This window comes from Sardina pilchardus, chromosome 11 (genome assembly GCF_963854185.1).
Source record: "Sardina pilchardus chromosome 11, fSarPil1.1, whole genome shotgun sequence".
NCBI lineage: Eukaryota > Metazoa > Chordata > Actinopteri > Clupeiformes > Clupeidae > Sardina > Sardina pilchardus.
In genome coordinates, this window is record NC_085004.1 from 15,774,124 (window position 1) to 15,799,651 (window position 25,528).

General features: G+C 40.1%; 1 protein-coding gene across 1 annotated transcript; it reads right to left on the minus strand.

Moving 5' to 3' along the window:
- Positions 1 to 4,368: 4,368 nt before the first annotated feature.
- Positions 4,369 to 25,527, minus strand: LOC134095253 (uncharacterized). The gene is made up of 9 exons (XM_062548699.1): positions 25,419 to 25,527; positions 25,252 to 25,294; positions 16,814 to 16,959; positions 9,332 to 9,464; positions 8,974 to 9,204; positions 8,530 to 8,808; positions 7,719 to 7,861; positions 7,499 to 7,570; positions 4,369 to 6,267 (listed from the first exon to the last, which is right to left on the minus strand). The coding sequence occupies exons 2-9, from the start codon at positions 25,292 to 25,294 to the stop codon at positions 6,070 to 6,072; spliced, it is 1,245 nt and encodes a 414-aa protein (XP_062404683.1). The 5' UTR covers positions 25,419 to 25,527; the 3' UTR covers positions 4,369 to 6,069.
- Between the last annotated feature and the right edge of the window lies 1 nt (position 25,528).

Consider the following 25,528-nt stretch of genomic DNA (forward strand, 5'->3'; position numbering starts at 1 on the left):
CTAAATTTGCTAACAATGCTAACCAGGTTGATTAGCTAACTTAGTTGATGATTTTTTGCAGTTATGCTAAAAATGCTAACTATGCTAACAATGCTAACCATGCTAACTAGCTAACTTGCTAGTGAGGACTTTTATTTTGAAACATTTGTTGCTAGGGTATCCATGGTGGCCACTATCAGGAAACAATAAGTTACTGCAGTATAATCATGTTGGTTGCTATGGAAACGGTCATAAACACTTAATTTTAATGGTTGCTATGTTGGTTGCTAGGTACATGGAGGTTTCATGTAGTTGACTGGAGGCATAGTGGATGATAACTGACAGTTGGAATGGTTGAACAGTTCAATAGTTGAGTAGTTTCAGTGGTATTATTGCAGTGAGGACCTTTATTTTGAAACAGTTGTGGACAGAGGAAGTAGTGAAACAGGATCTGTAGTCTTAATGAGATTGTATGCTTAAAGCCTGAGACAGAAGGTGCCCCTCATATAGCGTTTATGCGTCCTCTCTCGCTCCTCACTGATCTACATAAAGAATGATGGAGCGGCAACAATGGGATAGTCTAGCCCTTCTTCTATCTTTCTTTATGTAGATCATTGAGGATCGAGGAGCGAGGGAGGACATATAAACGCTGCTTGAGAGGGACCCACAGTAAATACTTTAAAAGTTGTATGTAGATAGTCTAATTAATGTTGATAGACAGAATGTTTAATGGATGTTGATAGGCAGATTGTTTAATAGATATTGATTGACAGTTTAATGGGTGGATGAGTGAATGGTCTGAAGAAGATGAATGGATAGAAGGTTGGATGGAATGTGCCTTATATTCTTGTTAAGAGAGACACTGATACAGCTCTCTGAGAGTAGTTGATACAGGTGTAATCAATTTAACTGGCTAGTCTTAAGAGAGACAGAGTGTAGCCTACTCTTAAAGCCTGAGACAGAGTAAATAATTTAAAAGTTGAATGTAGATAGTCTAATTAATGTTGATAGACAGAGAGTTTAATGGATGTTGATAGACAGATTGTTTAATAGATGTTGATAGACAGTTTAATGGGTGGATGAGTGAATGGTCTGAAGAAGATGAATGGATAGAATGTTGGATGGAATGTGCCTTATATTCTTGTAGAATGGAGAGACACAGCTCTCTACTGAGAGTAGTGGATACAGATACAGGTGTAATCAATTTAACTGGCTAGTCTTAAGAGAGCCAGCCTGAGACAGAGTAGATTGTTTAAAAGTTGAATGTAGAGCGTCTAATTGATGTTGTTGATAGGCAGACTGTTTAGAATGGGTGGATGAGTGAATGGTTTGAAGAAGATGAATGGATATAAAGTTGGATGGAATTAGGAGGACTTATTTTGATACTGTTGTGCGCAGAGGATACAGGGGAACAGAATATGTAGTCTTCAGAGAGATTGTAAAGCCTGAGAGAAACTGACAGTTGGTGGCCAGGTGGCTGACCAGCTGGGGTAACATTCTAATTGCTGCCGTGATGTCATAATGAGCCATGTTAGGTCTATGGGGGAAATTGTAATAGTTTTTAACTAATAGTTTAAAAAGTATAAAAGTTACAAAGTTGAAAAATACAAAGCCCACATCGCGTAAGTAAGACCTACGCGTCAAAATTTGAATGGAGTTTCTACGTTAAGCGGTTGAAGCTGAATTGCGTGCGTTAGAAGAAGAACTAGAAATGCAATTCCAAGGAATTACCAGTGCATGAAAATGCAAAAATAGATAGATAATGTAGATATGGTTACTAAGGTGTAGCTAGGGTAAACATGGTGGTTGCATAGTTTACAGAGCGTTGATAGTGTGAAGGTAGACAGTTTAAAGATTAAACATTCCAGTTCTAACTTAACTAATGATTTCTATTCATGTTAAAATGTTGATTAGCTAACTTAGCTAATGATTTCTAGCAGTTACGCTAAAAATGCTAATTATGCTAGCAATGCTAACTTTACTAACAATGCTAACCAGGTTGATTAGCTAACTTAACCGATGATTTCTAGCAGTAATGCTAAAAATGCTAACTATGCTAACAATGCTAAATTTGCTAACAATGCTAACCAGGTTGATTAGCTAACTTGGTTGATGATTTTTTGCAGTTATGCTAAAAATGCTAACAATGCTAACTATGCTAACCATGCTAACTAGCTAACTTGCTAGTGAGGACTTTTATTTTGAAACATTTGTTGCTAGGGTATCCATGGTGGCCACTATCAGGAAACAAGAAGTTACTGCAGTAAAATTATGTTGGTTGCTATGGAAACAGTCATAAACACTTCATTTTAATGGTTGCTATGTTGGTTGCTAGGTACATGGAGGTTTCATGTAGTTGACTGGAGGCATAGTGGATGATAACTGACAGTTGGAATGGTTGAACAGTTCAATAGTTGAGTAGTTTCAATGGTTAAATGATTTAATAGTGTATTATTGCAGTGAGGACCTTTATTTTGAAACAGTTGTGGACAGAGGAAGTAGTGAAACAGGATCTGTAGTCTTAATGAGATTATGCTTAAAGCCTGAGACAGAAGGTGCCTCTCATAGCGTTTACGCGTCCTCTCTCGCTCCTCACTGATCTACATAAAGAATGATGGAGCGGCAACAATGGGATAGTCTAGCCCTTCTTCTATCTTTCTTTATGTAGATCATTGAGGATCGAGGAGCGAGGGAGGACATATAAACGCTGCTTGAGAGGGACCCACAGTAAATACTTTAAAAGTTGTATGTAGATAGTCTAATTAATGTTGATAGACAGAATGTTTAATGGATGTTGATAGGCAGATTGTTTAATAGATATTGATTGACAGTTTAATGGGTGGATGAGTGAATGGTCTGAAGAAGATGAATGGATAGAAGGTTGGATGGAATGTGCCTTATATTCTTGTTAAGAGAGACACTGATACAGCTCTCTGAGAGTAGTTGACACAGGTGTAATCAATTTAACTGGCTAGTCTTAAGAGAGCCAGAGTAGGCTACTCTTAAAGCCTGAGACAGAGTAAATAATTTAAAAGTTGAATGTCTAATTAATGTTGATAGACAGAGAGTTTAATGGATGTTGATAGACAGATTGTTTAATAGATGTTGATAGACAGTTTAATGGGTGGATGAGTGAATGGTCTGAAGAAGATGAATGGATAGAATGTTAGATGGAATGTGCCTTATATTCTTGTAGAATGGAGAGACACAGCTCTCTACTGAGAGTAGTGGATACAGATACAGGTGTAATCAATTTAACTGGCTAGTCTTAAGAGAGCCAGCCTGAGACAGAGTAGATTGTTTAAAAGTTCAATGTAGAGCGTCTAATTGATGTTGTTGATAGGCAGACTGTTTAGAATGGGTGGATGAGTGAATGGTTTGAAGAAGATGAATGGATATAAAGTTGGATGGAATTAGGAGGACTTATTTTGATACTGTTGTGCGCAGAGGATACAGGGGAACAGAATATGTAGTCTTCAGAGAGGAGCCTGAGAGAAACTGACAGTTGGTGCCCAGGTGGCTGACCAGCTGGGGTAACATTCTAATTGCTGCCGTGATGTCATAATGAGCAATGTTAAGTCTATGGGGGAAATGGTGATAGTTTTTAACTAATAGTTTAAAAAGTATAAAAGTTACAAAGTTGAAAAATACAAAGCAGGCATGGCATAAGCAAGACCTACGCAACAACGTTTGAATGAAGTTTCTACGTTAAACAGTTGAAGCTGAATTGGCTGCGTTAGAAGAAGAAGTTTAATAATAAGAAGACTTGGAATAACAGTATAGTGCATTTTCATGCACTATAATAATAAGAAGAAGAAGACCGAGGAAGAACAGTACAGTGCATTTTCATGCACTGTAATTAGAAAAGTGGATGTCACAAATGGAACGTGACCATCAGATGCTGAGGACTTAGGCTACTGTAACACCAGAGACGGTTTATAAAGTAACTAGATAATCTTTGGTAACTCTATTGAGTTTATCAGCATAATTATCATGTCACCGTGCAACACACAGGGGAAACACAAATATTATTTGTTCTAATTCTGCAAACAGTCTTAGTCCCCAGATGTAGTTTGGCTTGCCAGGCTACAGAAATACTACATGTCTAGCCTTTTTAAAGAAATGGTGTCACATAAGGTCATACAGTTGGTGCAGCTACAGTAAGAGAACAGAAATGTACAGCAATTTATTAATAAACAGACATTTCTGTCAGTCAGAGCTTCATCACAGTAAAGAAGTGGTGTGAAATATAAATCTGATGACAGGCCTTAACAGGAGTGACTCAAACGAACATCAATAGAAAGAGTCTCCATGTGCTACTGACGTTTTTAAGCAACTGACCAGTCTGACGATGGAAATTTGACAACAACAAATAACAACACACTGTACTGTATTTGGGGGGGGCTTTCTTGCCTTTATTGTATAGGATAATGAGATGGGGTGGGATCGTGAAGAAACCCAGTCGGACTCGATCCCAGGTCCCAGTGGACACATGGACCGAAAAGTGGTATGGCCAGTTGCACCAGTTTTAAATAATAAATTCAATAGGCTACACCAGTTACTGCTCATGCACATCGACAATTAAACCCAATAAAACACATTTTAATTAAACCCATGAATAGGACTTCTTGCTTTCAATGATGTAAAATGATGATTTTTACATCATTGAAAGCAGGAAGTCCAACATTGAAATCCGTATTTTTCCCATCTCAAGGCAAACTGAGGGAATGATGCACGACCATTCAAAAACATGACTGGTTTTCTAAAGATACAAAGCGTAATGCTAATCGGTGAAGTGTCCCTTTAAGGGTCATGTGTGGGTGGGTGGCCAGACTGTACAGCTCAGAGTAATGTTTAAAATGCAAGGCATAAACACAAACACATACACAATGTTATTTACACACATAAAAGTTCGAGGTAGGAGTAAACTGTTTTTGATCAGGTTTTTTTTTCTTCAGAAAACAACAAAGCTTCTTCTCTTCCTGGTGATGTGGTTGTTTTCCTGTTGCTGCTGAATATGCAACCTGTCAAAATTGTAAGTCAATATCTGAAATAATGGTCCCAAAAAGGTAAATGATCAAAAGCCTATTGCAATTTTGTAAACCTGCACACAATTTACCCCTGACTAAGTATTGAATGAAAGGCTTTTCTGATAGACACACAGACAGACACAGACATAAATTAGACAAAGCCCTTATGAATAATATGTATATTTCGATGATATTCTGTAATACCTTTATAATATTCCTGTAATAATAGTATTCACAAATTTCCACAAGATGTGGCAGCATAGTGGTTAAGGAGCTGGGCTAGTGCGGAGTGACCTGAAAAGTTGTGGGTTCAATTCAATGCTTCCACTGCTTTGTCCTTGAGCAAATAGATATTTTCCAGTAGGGAGGCAGATTAACAAAGGCTTGAACTAACTCTGCTGCCATGGTGCAATGTAACAGGCTAATGTAAAAGTTGTGCGTTGTAAATAAAACATGTCTTCAAAGAATACATAACATGACCTAAAATTAACTTTAAAATCACACAATAATAATGATCTATAAAAGGATATAAAACAGACACAAGGTGTAATACTCTTCCTGTACGAAGACCTCCTCAACCCTCTACCTCTAGCAGCTGAGAGAAATCTAGAAATATTTGCCATGAAGTGGTTTCACCTGTCTGAGGGTGAACAGAACTATAATGATACTACAGGGAGAGAGACAAGGCAACAGCCACTCCAGTGAACTAAGGCATTAGTGAACTAAGGCTTCTACTCAACCCTGAAAAGATAAACCCTGAAATAGACAGAACAGAGCAGCATGCAAACTCACTCTGAGTGTCAGGATAGGTAGAAAATAGTGTCACTACTGGTTATGTCAAATAAAATGTTTGAACTGTATAAAGAGTAGTTTTGGTATCACATGGGAGACAGAATAGGCATTCATCTTCAACAATCTCCTGGACGTTAGCGGAACGTGATAAAACATCTGAAGTTCATCCTCTGAAGACAGACCCTGTGTAAGCTATTCTGTCACAAGCTGACACAGACAGCAGTCGGATGAAATCCCCTTGAAGTTGAGTTGACATGGGCCCCCAGAATCACCAGTTGAGTTTGCTTGATGAGTAGACAGACGGATCTCCGTCGGCAGCGCCGTTGTCCGTATTGAGAGGGGAGGTGGTGAGAAAGCCACCTGCACTGCTGTCGAATCCCTTCAGCTGGTACTGGGGCTGGTGATCAGATGAAAAGCCAAAAGCTGACGGAGCAGAAGGGGCTGATGGTGCTGCCTCTGCTGGAACCTGGTCAAAAAATAATCGAGGGAGCAGCTGTTAGTCCTAGCATTATAATTTGATTAAAGCAACAGTTCGGCCCGGTCAAAGTATTTATCAATTTCTGATTGGACGAGACAGGTATTCCATTCCATTCCCCTCCGGCCTCTTGACCATGGCCGTGGCGTGGCAATAACTGCTACCAACGCCACTCTCATTCATACTGCTAAATATGTCACAGCACTGAATGAATTAATTAATAAAACAATATAGGATAACACTTTATTTGCAGGGGGGTACGAGATAGAGAGATAGAGAGATAGATAGATAGATAGATAGATATAGATAGTTTGGATATGTCTCTATTATAGCTTTGCACACCAAGATTGGGGAATATTTGCCCAATCTTTCGTGCAGAATTGTTCAAATTCAGTCAAAATCTGTAGGGAACGGCGATGGACTGCTCTCTTCAAGTCAATCCACAGATTTTCTATAGGATTTAAGTCAGGGCTCTGACATTGCCACTCAAGGATATTCACCATCCTATCCTTAAGCCACTGCTTTGTTCTTTTGGCAGTATGTTTAAGATCATTGTTGTGTTGGAAGGCAAATGACCTGCCCATCTTCAGCTGTCTAGGAGAGGGACGCAGGTTTTCCTCAAGAATTTGGGTGTACTTGGCAGCATCCATTTTCCTTTCTATCCTGACCAATTGCCCAGTCCCCACTGAAGAGAAACATCCCTACAACATAATGTTGCCCCCACCAAGCTTCACAGTAGGTATGGTGTGTTTTGGGTGGTGTACTGTGTTTGGTTTTCGCCAAACATAGTGCTTGGAGTTCAGTGCAAAAATACATCTGGAATATTTTGCTACCATGTGGAAAAAGCTTTTATGGTCAAATGAGACTAAGATTGAACTTTTTGGAGACTCAGATTGAACTTTTTAGACTGAGCTCCAGGCGCTAACCAAACACAGTATACACACCCAAAACACACCATACCTACTGTGAAGCATGGTTGGGGCAACCGAACCAAGCATTCGGTTTTTGGAATGTCAAAAAACGAAACTACACTGTCAAAAACATTCCAAAAACCGAATGACACATTTTGACCATGGTCATAAACATCAATAATGTGTCATTAATGTGCATGACATGTGTCATGTCATTCTTATGACGGTTACATGTCACCCTTATGTAGACCCCTTCAAATAAAGTGTTACCACCAAATATAGAATATATAGAAATATAAAAAGACACATACCGTGTCAACAGGATGGGGAGTCACTGTCCTGTTGGTTGGCACAGGTTCATTCATCTCAACAGCATTGTAAGGCTAAAACCACAACCACATTAGAAGGTCAGGCAGACTGAAACCGACACTGAAAATATCATTTTTGCCATTGTGTAAATAGGCAAATAGCTTTTGATCCTACAGCCAATGCATAACATATGCATACACATTTGGCTGGTATAAAAATCACCATGGGTTCAGCAGCTGCTGGGTCAGAGGCATTGCTGCTTTTGGTTTTCTTACAGCAGCACTTCTTCACACACACACAGAGCAGGATGAGAAGCACTATGGGAATCAGTGCATACAAATACATGTAGTAGGAGTTGGCAGAATCTGTGGGCAGAAAAGTGCACAGACAAAGAGGACAGAGAACAGGAGTCAGAAAGGCATAAATACACTTTCTGATGAGGAGAAACAGCACTCAAAGAATCCTCCATAGAAATGGAGGTGCCTCTCATTTGGGCTTTTATACGTCTTCCCTCGCTCCTCGGGCCTCGATCCTCACTGATCTACATAAAGAATGATGGGGCGAAAACAATGGGATAGTCTATCCAGTGTTAGTTATAGATCACGCCCCTGGGAACGCCCCTCGAGGATCGAGGAGGCATGTTGAGAAGCACCTATGGAGTTAATTTGTAACACCAACATGGCTGTTGTCTACACATATCCTGCCCCCTTCCTGTATGCCTCCCCATTCACTTGAATTGGAAATTAGCGGTCCGATAACCAGAGGTGGAAAACTCCAGCTTCAGTGAGTAAAAGTCCGACCATGTATTGGTTCTACCTGTGCACTTAGCACAGGCTATCTCATCAATTAGCTGCTCTAGCTGAAGAGTTGTGCTAATTAGAATCAGCTGGAGTTTTCCACCTCTAATGCGTTACCACGCGTTGCCTACGAGGGCTAAATACCCCAAAATACTATACAAACAAGTGCAATACAGTACATCAGCATTCAGTGCTCATACAGAAAGAAAGAAGCCAAAGAACACTATAGAACGTACCTTGTATACTTAGAAACCTCACAGCAACCAGATTTCCTTCCTGGTCAAAAACCTGGAATTTGCCTGCTCTATAGTTGTGTACGTCATGCACAATAATGTCTAATCCTTCTGGGCGACTTTTCATTTCAAGCCAAAAGCTGTCGCTAATGAGTTCCCCGTTGTCGATTACTTTCTCTCTCTCGCCTTCTAGTGTGGTAAAATCCATCGACACTTCATACTTAGGTAGTGGAACATTGATTTGAAGGACATCATCTTCCAAATTGTGAAAGCGCACATCAGCTGGAGAGAGAATACAGAAAAAGAAAGATAAGATAAAGAAAGGGGAAAGAATGTGTCTTCATATTGACATTCTTTTATGAGAAAAAAAATACATGAATACATAGAGTTCACACATCTATTAATTCATTCTACTACATTTGAACTCTCCTGGTCCCTTCTCCTCACCTGTCACGATCAACTGTGTTTTTGACAACTCTGCCAAATTTTTTTTCCGGAATGTGTAAAATCCGGCGTCAGCGTATGTGACCACCTCTTGAACGTAAGGCTTATAAACGTCGAAACCTTTTGTGCTAGGGTCTCCTCCTGACGAACTAAGAAACTTTAGCACTGCTGCATTATGAGGAACGTCCAACTCGAATTTGTTTCCAAAGACAACCACTTTTGGTTCAGCACAGTCTAAGACAGGAAACACATATATATATTAGTGGTAAAACACCTTGCAGAATGAGGTCAAGAGAGAAACTGAACATTGTATTTAAATTAAACATACATACTAACTGGTCAAAACGACAATTCACTTTACCTTTAATCATAAGTTTGAGGATAGTGTTGTATCTCTTGCTACCATCTCTTGAAGAGAAAATTCCTGTGTCTGTCTCCCGCAGTTCGGAAATAAACAGTGTCTCATCTTTGAAAATGTAATGATCATCTGTTGACTGAGTAAAAATACAAGGGTCAACATCTTACTGAGAAGATGACAAGTAGCCTGTCTTCTGCTTTGCCCAGTCCTTTATCTAATTAACCCGTATGAGCCTACTAATATTAACAAATAACTGTAGGTAAAAACAAACTAGCAATCAATCATCAGTATAAAATCATAATTTTCACAGCCTACATAAGTAAACCTAAATATACGAACTAATGATAATGGCAAAAAAGTATCGTTCTAGCTCATATGAATGACAAAAAACTATAATGATCACGACATGAAGAATGACAACGTTGGGGATCACTTTCAGAGCCATTTTGAGGAAGATAAAAACCCGACAATCCATTAAGTAATAGACATCATCCATCACCACGAGGAGAAAAGTTATTTTTTTTTATCATTGTAGTGTGGATGCTTTTATCATTGTAGTTATAATTATCTTCATAGTGAACATTCCTGGTGGGAATGGCCCTTTAATCTATGTGATGCTATGTTGCAAGTCCTTTAGAAAATCACTGTACAGGAATGAATGTGTTGAAATGAATAACAGACAATGTGTTGGAAACAACACGAACTGTGTTGTCCTTATCTGGACATGTGTTTTAAACAACACAAGTTGTTTTCAGCAAATTTGTTTTAAGAGTGTACAAACATGTGGCACTAGCAGTAATAGCACTTTTTTATTGCCTCAATTTTAATGAATGATGAAGATGGAAACACAATCCACTCATCTTGAAACTTTTACCAGACTCTGATAGGCCGCGAGCTAGATAGGCCTACCGTGCACCCCCCCCCACCTCCCAACAAAACCATACTTTTTTGAAAGGTCTGGGTGTGTAGAATATGAATCTGAATGTTAACATTGACAATTTTGGGATGCACTACCTGTTTTAGCCCTGAGAATAGGGAAACCCTAAAAACCGATTATAAGCGATTCTAACACATCAAGATGGTCCTAGTCAATCAAAACAGCTTTTAAGTGACCTATTACACACTCAAACTTCACATATGAAGACTTAGGTCAAATGTCTACCATGCTGATTATTGGAAGGTGTCTTAAATAAACATAGGCAAAGCCTTATATTGATATAATGAGCCCATTTCATGTATAGGCCACAAAGTAGATACGACTACCATACACCCCCTACCCCCTTTTCTAACAAAATCATGCTTTTGTGAAAGGTTTGGATGTGTAAAATATGAATATGAATGTTAACATTGAACATTTTGGGTTGCACTACCTGTTTTAGCCCTATGAATAGGGAAACCCTAAAAAACGATTATAAGCGATTCTAACACATCAAGATGGTCCTAGTCAATCAGAATAGCTTTTAAGTGACCTATTACACACTCAAACTTCACATATGAAGACTTAGGTCAAATGTCTACCATGATGATTATTGGTAGGTGTCTTAAATTAACATTGGCAAAGCCTTATATTGATATAATGTGCCCATTTCATGTATAGGCCAAAAAGTAGATACGACTACCATACACCCCCTACCCCCTTTTCTAACAAAATCATGCTTTTGTGAAAGGTTTGGATGTGTAAAATATGAATATGAATGTTAACATTGAACATTTTGGGTTGCACTACCTGTTTTAGCCATATGAAAAGGGAAACCCTAAAAAACGATTATAAGCGATTCTAACACATCAAGATTGTCCTAGTCAATCAGAACAGCTTTTAGATGACCTGTTACAGACTCAAAGTTCACATATGAAGACTTAGGTCAAATATCTACTATGCTGCATATTGGTAGGTGTCTAAAATTAACATAGCTAAGGCCTTATATTGATATAGGGAGCTAATTTCATGTATAGGCCACAATCTACTGTAGATACACCTACCATACACCCCCAATCCCTCTGCTTTGGGGTTGGGGGTGTATGTTAGTCACAAATGCACAATAACTTAATACAAGACAACTATAAAGCATTCTCTCTCACACACACACACACACACAAATGAACTACAGCATGTAAACAGACACTGTAACTACACTGAACAAACTTATAAAAGTAACACTTTTGTTTTATGCCCCCATTTATAATGAGCTGAACTCAAAGAGCTAAGACTTTATACACAAAAGGCCTATTTCACTCAAATATTGTTCATAAATCTGTGCGAGTGAGCACTTCTCCTTTGCCAATATAATCCATCCACCTCATAGGTGTGGCCTATTAAGATGTCAGGTGTACCTTAGGTTGGCAGGCTCACAATAAAAGACCACTCTAAAATGTGTAGTTCCATCACACAGCACAATGCCACAGATGTTGCAAGCTTCAAGGGAGCCTATACAGTTGGCTGCTCCCTCTGACTGCAGGAATGCTCATTTCTCTACCATAAGCCGTCTCCAAAGGCATTTCAGAGAATTTGGTAGTACTGTATCCAACCAGCCTCACAACAACAGTAGACCATGTGTAACGACACCAGCCCAGGACCTCTACATCTAGCATCTTCACCTCCAAGGTCATCTGAGACCCACCACCCGAACAGCTGCTGCAACAATCGGTTCTGCACAAAGTGTCAGAAGCCGTGTCAGGGAAGCTCATCTGCATGCTCGTCGTCCTTATTGGGGTCTCAACCTGACTGCAGTTTGTCATCGTAACTGACTGGAGTGGGCAAATGCTCACATTCGAAGGCGTCTGGCACTTTGGAGATGTGTTCTCTTCACAGATGAATCCCGGTTTTCACTGTTCAGGACTGATGGCAGACAGCATGTATGGTTTTATGGGATGGGCAGACGTGTGTTATGGACAACGAACATAGGTGCATTTTATTGATGGCATCCATCCATAGCATCTCATCCACCACCATCACCTCATGTTGCAGCATGAATGATGATGCACAGCCCCATGTTGCAAGGATCTGTAAACAATTCCTGGAAGCTGAAAACATCCCAGTTCTTGCATGGCCAGCATACTCACCAATCATGTCACCCCCATTGAGCATGTTTGGGATGCTCTGGGTCGGCATATACAACAGCATGCTCCAGGTCCTGCCAATATCCAGCAACTTTGCAAGAGGAGTTGAAGAGGAGTGGACCAACATTCCACAGGCCACAATCAACAACCTGATCAACTCTATGCGAAGGAATTATTGACATGCCTAGAACATCGGTGTCAAAAGGCAAAATCACTGTATGTGAAGACAATACAGTGAAACTGCATATTTTAGAGTGGCCTTTCATTGTAGCCAGGCTTAGGCACACCTGTGCAATAATCATGTTGTCTAATCAACATCTTGATATGCCACACCTGTGAGGTGAATGGATTATATTGGCAAAGAAGAAGCTCACTAACACAGAGTTGTGAACAATATTTGAGAGATATGTTGTGAAAGTGGTGTGTTTATCATTTTGTTCAGTGTAGTTATTGTGTGTCTGTATGCATGCTGTATTGCACATTTTTGTGTGTGCATGCTGTATAGTTCTTTTCCATGCTGTATGTACTGTACATAGTTATTGTATAGTCATTGTGTGTGTATGTGCATGCTGGGTAGGAAATGGGCTCATGAAATCAACATAAGGGGCTGTATTACGACACTTCATGATCACTTATTTAAAGTTTATTTAAATTTAATTGGCTGTCCTGTCCACATTGGGAGTGTTTTCGTTATCAAATGGATAACGAATGGCACAATAACGCATTCCTATGTTTCTTAATCAGTAATGGGTGTGTTTCGGGCAAAACCTCCTTTAAACTAATGCAAGTGTCATCGGTCATTCCCTTTAAGAGCAAGCAGCGCAACTTAACAATCAGCGCCCGTATCATTGTTGATAATGCACTCTTAAAATAATAACAACTCGCCACTGATTTCTGACCAGGTTTCCCTTGGTCAGTAGTGCAATGCGTTTTAGTTAATGTAAGATAATGAGTCTTAGATAATGTGCCAGACCCGTTCTTAAGTCATTAATTCCCACACCCCTTGGCACATTACTCAATAAAAGAGACGCGCATGGCGAAAAACTCTACGATAGGAATAAGCTTTGCGTTGTTATTATTACACGCTTTCTGCCAGGTTTTGCATCATGAAAATAGGGCCCAAGGCCTTAACTATATTAAATGTAGTCACTTACCAAGAAGCAGTATAGGGTGTTCTTTCACCTAAGTCATCATATGTGAAATCTGAGTGTGTAATGGATCATCTAAAAGCTGTTCTGGTTGACTAGGACAACCTCTGTTAAAATCGCTTAAAATAGTTTTTTCCCCCCTATTCAGAGGGTGAAAACAAATAGTGCAACCCAAAATGTTCAATGTTAACATTCAGATTCATCTTCTACAGACTGAAACTTTTCTAAAAAGCAGAATTTTATTAGGAGAGGGGGTTGGGGGTGTATGTTAGGCGTATCTAGGTTGTGGCCTATACAATTAGCTCCCTATATCAATATAAGGCCTTAGCTATGTTAATTTTAGACACCTACCAATATGCAGCATGGTAGATATTTGACTTAAGTCCTCATTATGTGAAGTTTGAGTGTGTAATAGGTCATCTAAAAGCTGTTCTGATTGACTAGGATAGTCTCTGTGTTAAAATCGCTTGAAATCGTTTTTTAGGGTTTCCCTATTCACAGGGCTAAAACATGTAGTGCAACCCAAAATGTTCAATGTTAACATTCAGTTTCATATTTCACACATCCAAACCTTTAAAAAAAACATGGTTTTGTTAGAAAGGGGGTTTGGGGGGTGTATGGTAGGTGTATCTACTTTGTGGCCTATACATGAAATGGGCTCATTATATCAATATAAGGCTTTTCCTATGTTAATTTAAGACACCTACCAATAATCATCATGGTAGATATTTGACCTAAGTCTTCATATGTGAACTTTGAGTGTGTAATAGGTCACTTAAAAGCTGTTCTGATTGACTAGGACCATCTTGATGTGTTAGAATCGCTTATAATCGTTTTTTAGAGTTTCCCTATTCATAGGGCTAAAACAGGTAGTGCAACCCAAAATGTTCAATGTTAACATTCATATTCATATTTTACACATCCAAACCTTTCACAAAAGCATGACTTTGTTAGAAAAAGGGGTAGGCGGTGTATGGTAGTCATATCTACTTTGTGGCCTATACATGAAATGGGCTCATTATATCAATAAAAGGCTTTACCTATGTTAATTTAAGACACCTACCAATAAGAAGCATGGTAGACATTTGACCTAAGTCTTCATATGTGAAGTTTGAGTGTGTAATAGGTCACTTAAAAGCTGTTCTGATTGACTAGGACCATCTGATGTGTTAGAATCGCTTATAATCGGTTTTTTTAGGGTTTCCCTATTCTCAGGGCTAAAACAGGTAGTGCATCCCAAAATTTTCAATGTTAACATTCAGATTCATATTCTACACACCCAGACCTTTCAAAAAAGTATGGTTTTGTTGGGAGGTGGGGGGGGGGTGCACGGTAGGCCTATCTAGCTCGCGGCCTATGATACATTTCATAACGTATAGAGAGTCTGGCCACTTCCTTGAAGGCGGGTACTCTGTTGAAGTTTAAAATTGGATCTGCCCAGAGCCACTCTGGATCTGCCATAACCAATCGTTAACATTTGGTTGTGATGTCTGTCATGAACTACAACTCAAACTAGCGCACAACCTAAGCGTCATCGTTCTCAGCCACTCCCTCTGTTCGCTGATAGACAGGTAAAGTTTGGCCAGAGAAAACACGAGAAAATAGGCGCGTTCAAGTCCAAATGACCTCTTGCAGCAGAGAGCTGCCGGTGACAGCAGGGGAGGGGACACAAACGCTGCTATGAAGTTGTACACTCTCTACTTCCCGTAGTCTAGACTTGACCATGTGACAAAACATGCGGCACGGACCTGCACGGACCCTTGTGGATATGAAGAGGCATCTGAACACCTGCACATACGTCAGGGATGTAAAAGCCAATTAGGGCAAAGTCGTGACGTCATGAAGGCAGGGTCTAGGCTCCGCAGCGCTCCGCAGTACCTAGAGGGCTGCTGCGCCGCTGCTCAGCAGCCGCCTTGCCCCGCCTTGCTCCCGCGATAAGTTGAGGCCATGTGATACCGACTGCCGAGTCGAAAACACACCCATCTAGACCATCATGGACAGATTTTTAACCACGTGCATCTTGTGCTGCGCAGTTTTTGTGCTGCACAGCCATCTTGAACTCGTCTTATACCTCAGACCCAGACTATGTGCTGAAGGGAAATAAAAATTGAGCGGAAGTATGTAGGAGGGCAGAGCCAGAAGAAGAACAAATTCTTCAAATTCTTTTAAATCTGTTAAGGTAAGTTTTATCACGCAATCTATCTGAAATTCGAGATTAGGTTAGCAAAGAAAATGCAGCAACTGACATGGATTTGGTCGGCTGACAGTTTTAAGATTTCTCAAAATTGGTTCAATGGATCTCTGTTATTCTTGGTGTAAATTCTTGAAAAACATATAGGCCTATAATGTATCATCAAAGTGAAATGGTTGATAGAATACTCCAATAAACAAATTTTTGTTCTTCAGTGAACAGATCAGTGAACGGTGGGGTGTCCTACGAAGCTCGATTAGTGGCTTAGCGAGGTATGTTGCGCTCAAAGCCAGGGTATGCTATCATACGAAAGTGGATTTGTTTTAGCGTCGCTGTATCACCATGGTATCTTATGCTCGCAACCAAACCTGGTCGGGAGCAGGTTATGTGCTAACTTATAGCTCAAATCGTGAGAAATCACCGCCCTCTGACTAATCCTACTGACAACTGACCAATCAATTATCTTGAAAAACGAAGTCATGTCACGTGTGAGAATCTACTGGAGTAGCTCCGCCTCTTCAAATATTTTGAAACTCGAGGGCGCTTTTAACTATGTTGCGCATACAGATATATCGCTACTATGGACATGCATACCATACAATATCTGATGACCATCGATTTTTTGATGTTATAGGTTAGACACTAAAAAAGACCACCCTAGATTTCGCTACCGCTCATAAATGCGGAAGTAATCCTTTTTAAACCTAGGCTGTCTTGTGCGTCTCCACGTTTCCCGATAGGTCAAAATCACCCCAACCACGAGAACGCGCACAGATCTGAGCTGAAAGCCTAGTTTGACAAATTTATCACATACCTTCTGTCGTAGGATCACTTAACTTAATACCCGAATTAAGGCTTTGTGCAGCCTCGATATGTCTAGATTTGTCTAACTTGCTTCGTAGGATACCCCACGGATCTGGTAAATCTGACTAGCGGCAACCAAAGAAGCAAATAACAGATCTGATGTCAGTCTTGCAAGCCAGGAGTTTCAGCACTGTGTTAAACCAATTATTATAGTAATTATTACAGCCATCTCAGGGCACTAGGAACACACACACAAATGCACACTTAAGCTCACAGACAACTTACCTGTGTTTTGTTAAGAACCATCACTCTGGCTGAAGGACCAGACTGTGGTGTGAAGTATAAATCTGACGTTTTGGGGTCATATTCAGGTGAGGGTGGTATGTAGAAGGACGTTCCAGGGCACATTGGATATATCTGCATGGAAGCAGCTGTAGAATTCACAATTAAAAGTTGTTTAGGTCATACTTAGAGGTCAAGTCATAAGGTACTGTATTAGGGCTTTGACTCCGAACTTCGTTATTCGAATATAATTCGAATTTTTGAGAAATATATGATATTCGAACGAATTTTAGGCAGCTCTTAATATTCGAACCTGTTATGAGCATTATTTTTTTGTACATGTGTTTGCATGCAAACGTTGTTTTCAGATTCAGCAGCTTTCTCACATCTGGTAAAGTCGTGAATCATGAGCTCATTAGCAAGGCTAGGCTTACTCGTCTGGGCTCCTGTAGGTGATGTTAGCGAGTGGTTTGACTAGCCTATTCAGTTTCCCCACGTGTGTGCAAGTTTCAAGGTAAGCTAATAGTAACTTCCTCATTTGGACAGGCCCTTTTAAGTCTTGGAGTTGGAAGACATTGGTATTGAGATGGTCAATCAACTTGAATGCAAGAGTTTTAATCTGTGCAGCATGCTAATCATGCTAACCGGATAACTTAGCTTGTTGTCTTCTATGCGTCATTGCTTTCACGATTGTGAATGTTTAGGATGCATGTCGAGGGACTGGTGTCCATTGAGCGCGCACGAGGGAGGACGAGAGAAAGCGGGCCATGGAGAATGAGTTTAGGCTACTTAGGCTATTCTCGATGTCAGGTTCCTACGTCACAGTCCTCCGCCATATTGGAATTGGGGAAAGAACATCGTCTCCGCCATAGGAACCCATTCAATTTAGCGTCAAAAGGTAGTAGTCAAACTTTTAATTAACGTGTAATTTTTTTACTTTGAGTCATTATCTGGAGAGACTAAGGCCTGATATATACACAAATCGATGTCAGGTTCATGGCCGCAGCCAAATTGAAATGGGGGAAACAAAACATCTCCGCCATGCAGCGCCATAGGAACCCATTCATTTTTTAGTGAAGATCCACCGGTCTTCACGTACCTCGTACGGGCATCTCGTATAATCCAAACCTACCTAATTCGATTTGTGTATATATCAGGCCTTAGTCTCTCCAGCTAATGACTCAAATTATAAAAATGACACGTTAATTAAAAGTTTGACTTCTACCTTTTGACGCTAAATTGAATGGGTTCCTATGGCGGAGACGATGTTCTTTCCCCAATTCCAATATGGCGGAGGACTGTGACGTAGGAACCTGACATCGAGAATACTGTTTGGTAAAGTTGTATGCATAGTGCCTCCACCTGAACAGCGTTATGTCGGTGCAATCAAGCTTCCAGGGATCTTGTTTTCATGCAGACAGACGCGGTCTGCACGGAGTGGAGGGGCTGTGTACGTGTGTGTGTGTGTGTGTGTGTATGTTTGTGAGAGAGAGAGAGACACAGACGCATGACGTGACAGAGAGACGGAGGGAGAGCAGGAAAAGGAAATTCAGCTTAATGAATGCTGCGTGTTTTTCCATTAGCATAAAAATAATGGTCAAAATATTATTAACAAATATTCGAATACATTCGAAGTTTGATATTAATAACCAAACGAACTTCGAATACGATTTTTGGCCAAAAGTCAAAGCCCTATACTGTATATGGATTGGCCGGTGTTGTGTGCCTTCTGGTTTCTACACTAACTGGTTTCTTCGCACGTCCGACATTTACAAACAATTAAATTTTCTATGTTAAAGAGACCCTATGCAACTTTTTCATAGTCATAAAATTGCTTAGAAATCGTTGTTTTGCTTGACTGACCAGTTTCATCAAAACATTTCCTCCCGCCCCCTGTGTCCCTATCCGCTATTGCAACAATCGCTCCTTGTTTATATCTGGAAGGCTGAGACGTGTAAGGAACAAGAAGAACCAGTGACCACGCTTGCAATTTATATATTTATATATAGCCTATATATGTATAAATATACACGCTACTGTCGCGGAAGCTCTGCAGAGAATTATGCAAGCATAAAACGAGCGAAAACGAAAAACGAAACCGAAACTGGAGATGAAATCGCCAATCCTGCATAGTTTCTCTTTAAAGGTGACATAGAATGGAAATGTTTTTTTTCTTGGTTTTCATGAATTATGAGAGGTTGTGCATAAACAAAGAGCTATCATGAACATGAGGCATGGTTGTGTCCTCCTTCATATGAAAATCTTGAACTTAGAAATAGACACTAAAAAAATGGGCGATTCAGCAAAACTGCTTGCTTGTGATGTCAGACATTGCAAAGCCATTGAAGTTCAATTGGGGTTGCCAAAGAGGGCGCCATTTAGTCAAACGGACCATTTCAATACCCAGCCTAAATATATGGTTTTAATTAGTCTTGTAAAATTGCAATTGAGTTTATTTTTTTAGATCAAAGTTGAATATATACTGTTTTAACATCAGAGAACACAGTGCAATACTCAATTCATCCATTCTATGTCCTCTTTAAATATTTCACATCAACATGGTGGGTTTTAATTATATGGCTGTTCATAGTTCCACATACTTATCACATATACAAAGTATGAGCCGATTTGGCCGACCCCCATCTTCTGACCTCTGCCTGGTTTTCTCATGCAAGGACTCTTAAATTGACTAAAAGAAATCATCTTTTGGAAATTGATCTTAATGCCTTAATTTTTTAACAAAATAGGAAAAATCCAACCTTAAAGGACATCAATTTTCTTTGAGAAGGAATAATGTATAGTAAATAAATAAATATTCTTCCTTGAAATACAAGGGGCATAAATACACAGATTTTGTAATACCTCTTTTTAGTCAACTAGCATGTGTATGCAAACTCATGACCACAACTGTATAGGCCCAAGTTGCTCTATACACTTATTCTTGCTACTCTTGTTGTAGCAAGAATGTTACTGTTTCTGGTTTCTGCACTACAATGGTGCCGTTACCACACTGCACATACTGTATCTGTACTCTATATGGTTCATACTCAACATCCATACTCATTCTGCTTTTCTTTTAATATATTCTGTTAATACACTGCATATTATTCTTACTGCTATTATAATGTTACTTTGGAGAAAAAAGTGTCTGCTAAATGTAATGTAACTGATACTACATTGCACATATCTGTACATGTTGTGCTGATTCATACTTTGTTCATATTACAGCCTATTTATTCAGCTTAAGAAACTGATCATACACATACAGTACAAATACATAATGTATTTATATTTAATGTATATTACTCTAAACCACCTTCTATAAACCAACTGTATACTACTCTCAACACTGCACTATATGTCTTGTCCTGTCTACTTTGTATTTCACAGTGCACTTTTATGCTTTTTGCACTTCTGGTTAGACGCAAACTGCATTTTGTTGTCTTTGTACTTTTACTCTGCATCTAATGTAATGTAATCTCATCTAATATAATGTCTCCCCTTACATACATGTACTCACACACTGATGCACGTCCCCACAAACATTCTGAGAACCGTCCCACTGTGAAATTGTGAAGTGCTCAGTGTGTGAAGAGGTCACTCACACCCTTCCTGAGCCCTTTCCCCAAATCATGCATATGTGAACATTAGTGAATGGATTTACCTACAATTCATATATGTGTATATAATGTGAATGAGCGTATGAGTGTGAAGAGTATAAAATCAAGCACCAGATTATGAGTGCAGACTGCATGGTGGTTAATGATTGGAAGGGACCAGATGAAACCCACGAGGGCAATGCAACCATTTGTAGAGGATCAAACAACTGGGCACAGTGTTTGGAACCAGTGGCCTACTAAAAACCGAGCCTGTGAAAATCATCCTAAAAGATGACACTCAGCCATGTGCAGTGCACAATGCTAGACGTGTGCTGATGCCTCTTGTGATTAAAGAGCTGCAACGTTTGGAACAGGAGGACATCCCAGATGCGGACCTAAGGAGGCTAAGTAGAGCTGTTAGACGGGAGAGGTAGATGCTGCCAACTGTAGAGGAGATTATGCCACGGCAGGGTCTAAAGTGTTCACATCGTTATAAGCTGCTGGTGAATTCTACCAGATTCCTCTGCATGAAGAGAGTCACAAATTAACCAAATTCATGACTCCGTTTGGGAGATATGCCTTCCTCAGACTCCCATTTGAAATGACCAGTGCACCAGAAATGTTCGACGTAAAATGGCTGAGACTTTAAGTGGGCTGGAAGGGACTGACATCTTTATGGATGGCATCCTAGTTCATGGGGACACTGAGGAAATCCATGATGGATGCCTTGACCAGGTGCTGGAAGCAATTGAGGCAGTCGGCCTCAAGCTGAATAAAGCCAAGTGCAAATTCCGACAACGGCAGATCCGTTTCCTTGGACACACCTTTGTGAGACCTGATTCCAAGAAGGTAGCGGGAGTGGAGAAATTCCCACAACCACAGAATGTAAAACAGCTCAAAAGGTTTCTGGGAAGGGTCAATTATGGCCAAATTCATCCGAGAGCTCTCAACACCACTCCACATACTGTTGAAGACAAAGATGGAATGGCTGTGAGGATCAGCACAGCAGACTGCCCTCCAGAAACTAAAGGCAGCTCTGGTATCAGCTCCTGTTCCTTCTTTTGCTGACTCCTATTTGAGAACTTTGATCCCAACCGGCTGGATGCAGAGAAGGTCAGACAAGCAGATGCAGCTGGCAAGCGAAGACAGGCATTTTACTACAACCACAGGAATGGGGTAAGAGATCTTCCTGTGCTGAGAGGTGCTATACCAACAATTTGAGCTCCTTTCTTCTGGTTCCCTTTTCAGACTTCCACCAATCAAAACCAACAGATATAAACAATCTTTTATCCCCTCTGCTGTCTCTCTCCTCAACTCTAAGAGAAGGAGATAGCTTATTGCACAGTGGACTTAGTAGCACTTTGGCCAGCTTGGTCTAGGCACAGCACTGTAGGGGTGGGAATTGGCAAAAGAATGACAATTCGATGCGATATTTGGGCCACAATCCGATATTATTGCGATTCTAAACATATTGCGATACAACAAGTATTGCAATTCGATTCTGCGATATATTGCTATTCATGTCTCTCATATTGTTCGAAGGCATTACAAAAAATAAGGAAAATAACACTGTTCAACTCACTTTGTCATGGCATGGTGCATATCAAGGTCCTTACTATTTGCTTTTTGTTGAAAACCGAAACACACCCACACTTTCAATTTGAAATTGCCGTTAAATGCACAGTAAAACGCCACAACAAGCGCCACCTTGTGAGCGTAATATCTTGAATTTCCCCCTTGGGGATCTATAAAGTATCTATCTATATATCTATCTATCTAGCATATTTAATGTGATCAGAGTGAACCCTGAGTAAACTCGCCTCAAATAAAAGTAAAATAGATAATTAAATTATAAAGATGAAAAAAAGATGTAAAGACGAAAAATGTTGTTATCTGTTAAGCCCTAAATGATTTTAAATTTGAGCAATGCCGTTCTAGCAAAGACGTGACTAAATAGCATACTGAATAATTTAAAGGTTTAGTGGAAAAGAAAATCTGAAAATAGTTAAAGAAATTGTTTGGGGTGAATGGAGTTTCCAGTAGATGGTGCTGATGCTTTTGGTACCGATATGATGTAATTGAGTCTGGACACTAGTGATGCGCGGGTGGGCTTTTTTTAAAACCCGCCCCAACCCGACTTTTCAGGAGATCCAAACCGCCCCGCCCAATCCGCAAAAATATGTTCGAATTGTGACCCAAATCCGACCCGACCCGCGGAAAGGAAAAAACATTTAACTCTTTCCTAGCCTAATTAGCCCACATGAGGACAACAGCGGGTTACAATGATCGGTCATTTTGACAATCTGCGCTCCTCCACACCATTCATAATCTGCAGCCTAGACATAGCTAGTGTTAAATCTCATCTTCATAACAAGTTTCCATTCATATTTCCCCTTGCAACTTCATAGGCTAGCCTACTTTTGCGTTTAACACTGCCAAGCATTTAACAAGCACAGCTGTTTATTCGTGTAGCCTATGACAGAAGCGAGGTGTTCTCGCATTGTGCACAACCTTCGATATCCCAGATCATTAGGCTCCATGTCCATAAAGTAGCGAATGCGCGATTGACTTTTTCAGTCAGTCACGCATGGCGCAATTGGGTGCTGAATTTAGGAGAAATTATGTTTTGCGCTCGACCACACCTCCTGTATTGCAGGCGCATCGCCATCTAATATGTCGGAAGTTAACAAGTGAGAAATGTGCATTTTTACTTTTTTGACCCGACCCACCCGCAATATTTAGAAAAAACTATTAGGCCTACCCAAATCCGCCCGACCCGCGGGTAAACCCGCGGATATCCGCGGGTAATGGGCTGAACCGCGCATCACTACTGGACACCGTGGTCTGAAGTCTCTGAGTTTAGATATTTTCGATGTCAGCAAGACATTAGATAGTCTAACACAAGACAAAATGTTGCCAATGCCAACCCAACAAAACCTTTCTTTCAGAAAACATATCCTAAATCTTTGCTGAAGGTTAGGCCCGCACAAATTGAAGCCTTTAGAGGACATATTCTGAATGTTGTGTATCCTTCAACGGACCTTTCAGGATGTTCCCTGAAGGTTAGGTTGGCTAATTGGCAGACGCCAAAGCGACATAAAAATAAAAACAGGCCTACAATAGATAATTTAAAAGGGAACAATAAAAAAAAAGACTACAGTAGGAGAATAGCAATAGGCACATGCAAGTTGTGTAACCTTAAATGAAAATGTTAAATGCTAAATATATCTATTTAATATATATATATTTCTTTGACAAGTCTACAGGATTTTATGTGTAAACTGCTCTGTGAACCACAGCCCATGTTTTCACTTTCCTGCCTGACAACTCCTACTGCTGTGGTGAGCAGCACAACGTGTGTAGAATAGAATGAATAGGCTAGACCAGGGTTTCTCAAACTTCTTTGCTCTGGGGCCCTGTGATGTTAGGCCTTGGTGTTCCAAGGCCCTGCATAGGCGTCTGCACACCCTCTGAACACCCGTCTATGCCCCCAACTTCCATCGCCCGCCACCATGTACGCCTTTAGATAGCAGGCTTGTGCACAATTCCGAATTTTAGAATTCAATTCATGAATTGGAATTTGAATCGAATTGGCCCCACCCCACAGGAAGTTGAATTTTAACTTGAATTGGAATGACAGGAAGTGGAATTCAATTCATGGCAATTCAAGACAATTCCACAGTCACATAACAGGAAGAATGTGTTGAATCTGCATTCAGTTTTGGGAAGGTTACTTTGGAAATGTAATTGATTACTGTTTTCAATAAATTGTGTGTTTGTTGCGATCATATCTGACATTTTGTGAAACTTAATTGTTCAACACTACCCTTAAATTATGTATATGAATTTCTTTGAATTTCAATTCTTCTTTAATTCAATTTTGAATTGTAATTCTACATCCTGTTTTTGACCTCAATTCAATTAAATTCAAACCCTAGAATTGAATTGGAATTTAGGAGTCATTCTCAATTCAATTCTGAATTTTGCACAAGCCTGATAGATAGATAGATAGATAGATAGATAGATAATTTATCATTATTATTAGGCTATTATTATTAGCAGTTACTAGTAGTAGGCCTACGTATAACATTTCAATCTATTGCCATTTTGGGTCCTGAAATAAAATATCAAGCATCTGCCATAATAAACAGGGGTCTGAAAACTTCTGTTATGAAAAATACATTATTTTGAAGTGGGGGAAATGGGGAGGTATGAAAAAAGGCAGAAATTTAATGTGATTTCAAAAAGGGATTTCTCGTGATTAGCCTACCGCTAATTATACAGATACATTCTATATGCCATTGGAATCAGTAGGATCTCCTGTTTATTTTGATATGCAGTTTGCCATAGGCAGTTCCGAAATCATGAGATATTTCACAGAGAAGAATCTGTATGACGCAGAACCGAGTGTGACATTTTATTTTTGTATGTAATTTTCAACGCTAATTATCTCGCGAACCGTTCGTCGTAGAAACTAGTGGCTAGCGTCATTAGAAAGGTCAGGTTATGCAGTTTCATATGATATGCCTGTTATTTCTGTGTGAAAATATCTCGCACCAATATGACCGAGAAGAACGGGTGCGGCCGCGGCCGCATGGTGCGTCTTGAAGGCGGCAGAGAGGGTCGGCCCGATGGTAATCTTCTCGCGGCCCGGTACCGGTCCGCGGCCCATAGTTTGAGAAACACTGGGCTAGACTACTACTTTTTTGATCCCGTGAGGGAAATTCAGTGAGTAGGCTAAGCGCAAGGAAACCAATTGGTGTACACCGAAGGCACCGGAGTCACGCATGTAACATAAGAAAATAATGTAACACAGGAAATGGTTGAAAGAGTTCTACTTGCCGACACAGGCCACAGTGCAGATGAAGTGGAACAACCTGTACATCTGAAAAACATCAACATACCACAATGGCTGAGGCATGCAAGGCAAAACATAGAATGGCTGGCTGTCATTATTTTCCCATAGCCTACAATGCACATAGAAAATAATGTAGGCTACGTGTACTTACGATGGTAGTGTTCGTGTGTCAATAAAGAAACGGTTAGGCTATGCCTTCATATAGGCGTGTAGTTGAGAAAAAAAGGAGCCAAAACTGATCTATCGACTGACTCCAACCAA

Excerpts from the sequence above, each read along its gene's own strand:
- LOC134095253 (XM_062548699.1), bottom strand. The coding sequence starts at position 25,294 with ATGTACAGGTTGTTCCACTTCATCTGCACTGTGGCCTGTGTCG. Across the intron at positions 9,205-9,331 it reads CCTCAAACTTATGATTAAAG|ACTGTGCTGAACCAAAAGTG; the intron begins GTAAAGTGAATT and ends TTCCTGTCTTAG. Across the intron at positions 8,809-8,973 it reads AACACAGTTGATCGTGACAG|CTGATGTGCGCTTTCACAAT; the intron begins GTGAGGAGAAGG and ends TTCTCTCTCCAG.